Here is a 1,626-nt window from a genome sequence, read left to right as displayed (position 1 = left end):
ACGACGCTCCCATTCATGATGGGCATGGGTGTGAACCAGCTCATGTGACATACCTCCTCGCTGTCGCACAGCCCTGCAGACAGTTCACTGAAAACATCAGCTCCAGGCTCAGCCATGCTCAAAAAGGCCAGCAACACGTCCGGGGGAATGAAGAAGGGAATTGGGAACAAAACAGAAAATAGCGTGACACCCTTTTACCAACTTGTGGTGCGTCCACAGCTCCAAGACTGTGCTCAGGTCTGGACCCTGCACCTCCAAAAGGATGGAGAAGAGCTGGAGAAGGTGCAGACAAGGGCAGTGAGGGGAATCAGTCCTGCAGGAGGAGACTAACAAGGCCAGGCCTGAGGGGGTTAGGAGAGAGGCACTGGAGGAGACGGGATGGGGTTTACACCCTACTAAAGATGGAAGAGACGGTCCCAGGGGATCAATACCTGGCTGTCTCTCTCGCCAGACCAGGATGAGGGGTCACGGCACAAAATGAGCAGGCTGGCAGTGTAACATTGACACCAGGATGGTCGTTTCTCCCCACGTGGGGTGAAAGAGGGGAGCGGAGAGTTCGGCTAGATCCACCCCAGGGCTGGGCCTGTGCTGGAGGAAAAGGGACATCGGGGGTTGTGGAGCGTGGGAGTGTAGGGCACGGCCTCAGGGTCACCACGTCCTGGATACTCGATGACTGCAAGGGGGAGAGGAATGGGGGAAAACCCTACTCGGACCCCATCGCTCTCCCTTCCAGCCTTCATGTGACATGGGAGACGGGGCAGGACGGACCTAGGGTCTGACCCCATCCATGGTAGCTCTGATGTTCTTATCTAAGTGCCTGGGACAGGGAGGGTGACTCTCAACTCCTGCTCCCCACTGTGTCAGGGCTCTTTGGGCCCCAGGCAGGAAGGGTCCAGCAGGGCGAGTGGATGCCCCAGATCCACTTCAACGAGTTAAGGAGGATAGCTGGAGAAGCGCTGAAGTCTCAGAGCGGAGGAGAGCCGGGTGTTCAAGGGGAGTGGTCGCTCCTTAAGGAGACGATCCTCCAAGCCCAAAAGAAGGTAATCCCGACGAGGATCAAAGAGGGCAGGAGAGCATACAAGCCTCCATGGCTCACCAAAAACATCCGGGAATGTCTCCTTGCTAAAAAGGAGGCTTACTCCCAATGGAAAGGAGGGGTCATCACCAAGGAGGACTATTCGGCAGTTGCTCGGGGGTGTAGGGGGGTAGTTAGGAAGGCCAAGGCAGAGATGGAACTGGGACTAGCTTCCCGGATTAAGGACAACAAGAAGTCCTTTTTTAAATACATAGGGAGTAAAAAGAAGGCCCCGGGTAATGTGGGGCCCTTGCAGGACGCAACGGGGAATCTGGTTGTCACGCCAGACGACACAGCCAACATATTTAATGATTTCTTTGCCTCTGTCTTCCTCAGTAAGGACCAGAACTGCCACCTCCCTGCTAGGCCCCCATCGGGCCCCGAGGGAGGCACACCTGAGCCCAGGGTAAGTGAGGATCTAGTTAGGGAGCTGCTGGAGGGGCTGGACGTTTTTAAGTCAGCCGGTCCGGATGATCTCCACCTTAGAGTTCTAAAGGAACTGGCCGGGGTCATTGCGAGTCCCCGGCGCAGCTTTATGAGCACTCGTGGTG

The 1,626-nt window shown here is 56.3% G+C and overlaps 1 protein-coding gene across 1 annotated transcript in view; it reads right to left on the bottom strand.

Annotated features, from left to right (window-relative positions):
• The window catches only part of CATSPERG (cation channel sperm associated auxiliary subunit gamma), a 14,734-nt gene that overhangs the window by 9,926 nt on the left and 3,182 nt on the right, over positions 1 to 1,626 (bottom strand). Inside the window, exon 5 of the mRNA XM_025213077.1 lies at positions 3 to 73. Coding sequence (XP_025068862.1) covers positions 3 to 73 — 71 coding nt within the window. The remainder of the gene's footprint in view (positions 1 to 2; positions 74 to 1,626) is intronic.

The sequence above is a fragment of the Alligator sinensis genome, unplaced genomic scaffold (genome assembly GCF_000455745.1).
Source record: "Alligator sinensis unplaced genomic scaffold, ASM45574v1 scaffold1667_1, whole genome shotgun sequence".
Taxonomy (NCBI): Eukaryota; Metazoa; Chordata; order Crocodylia; family Alligatoridae; genus Alligator; species Alligator sinensis.
The sequence above is the reverse complement of the archived record's forward strand: the minus strand, read 5'-3'. Positions and strand labels throughout refer to the sequence as shown.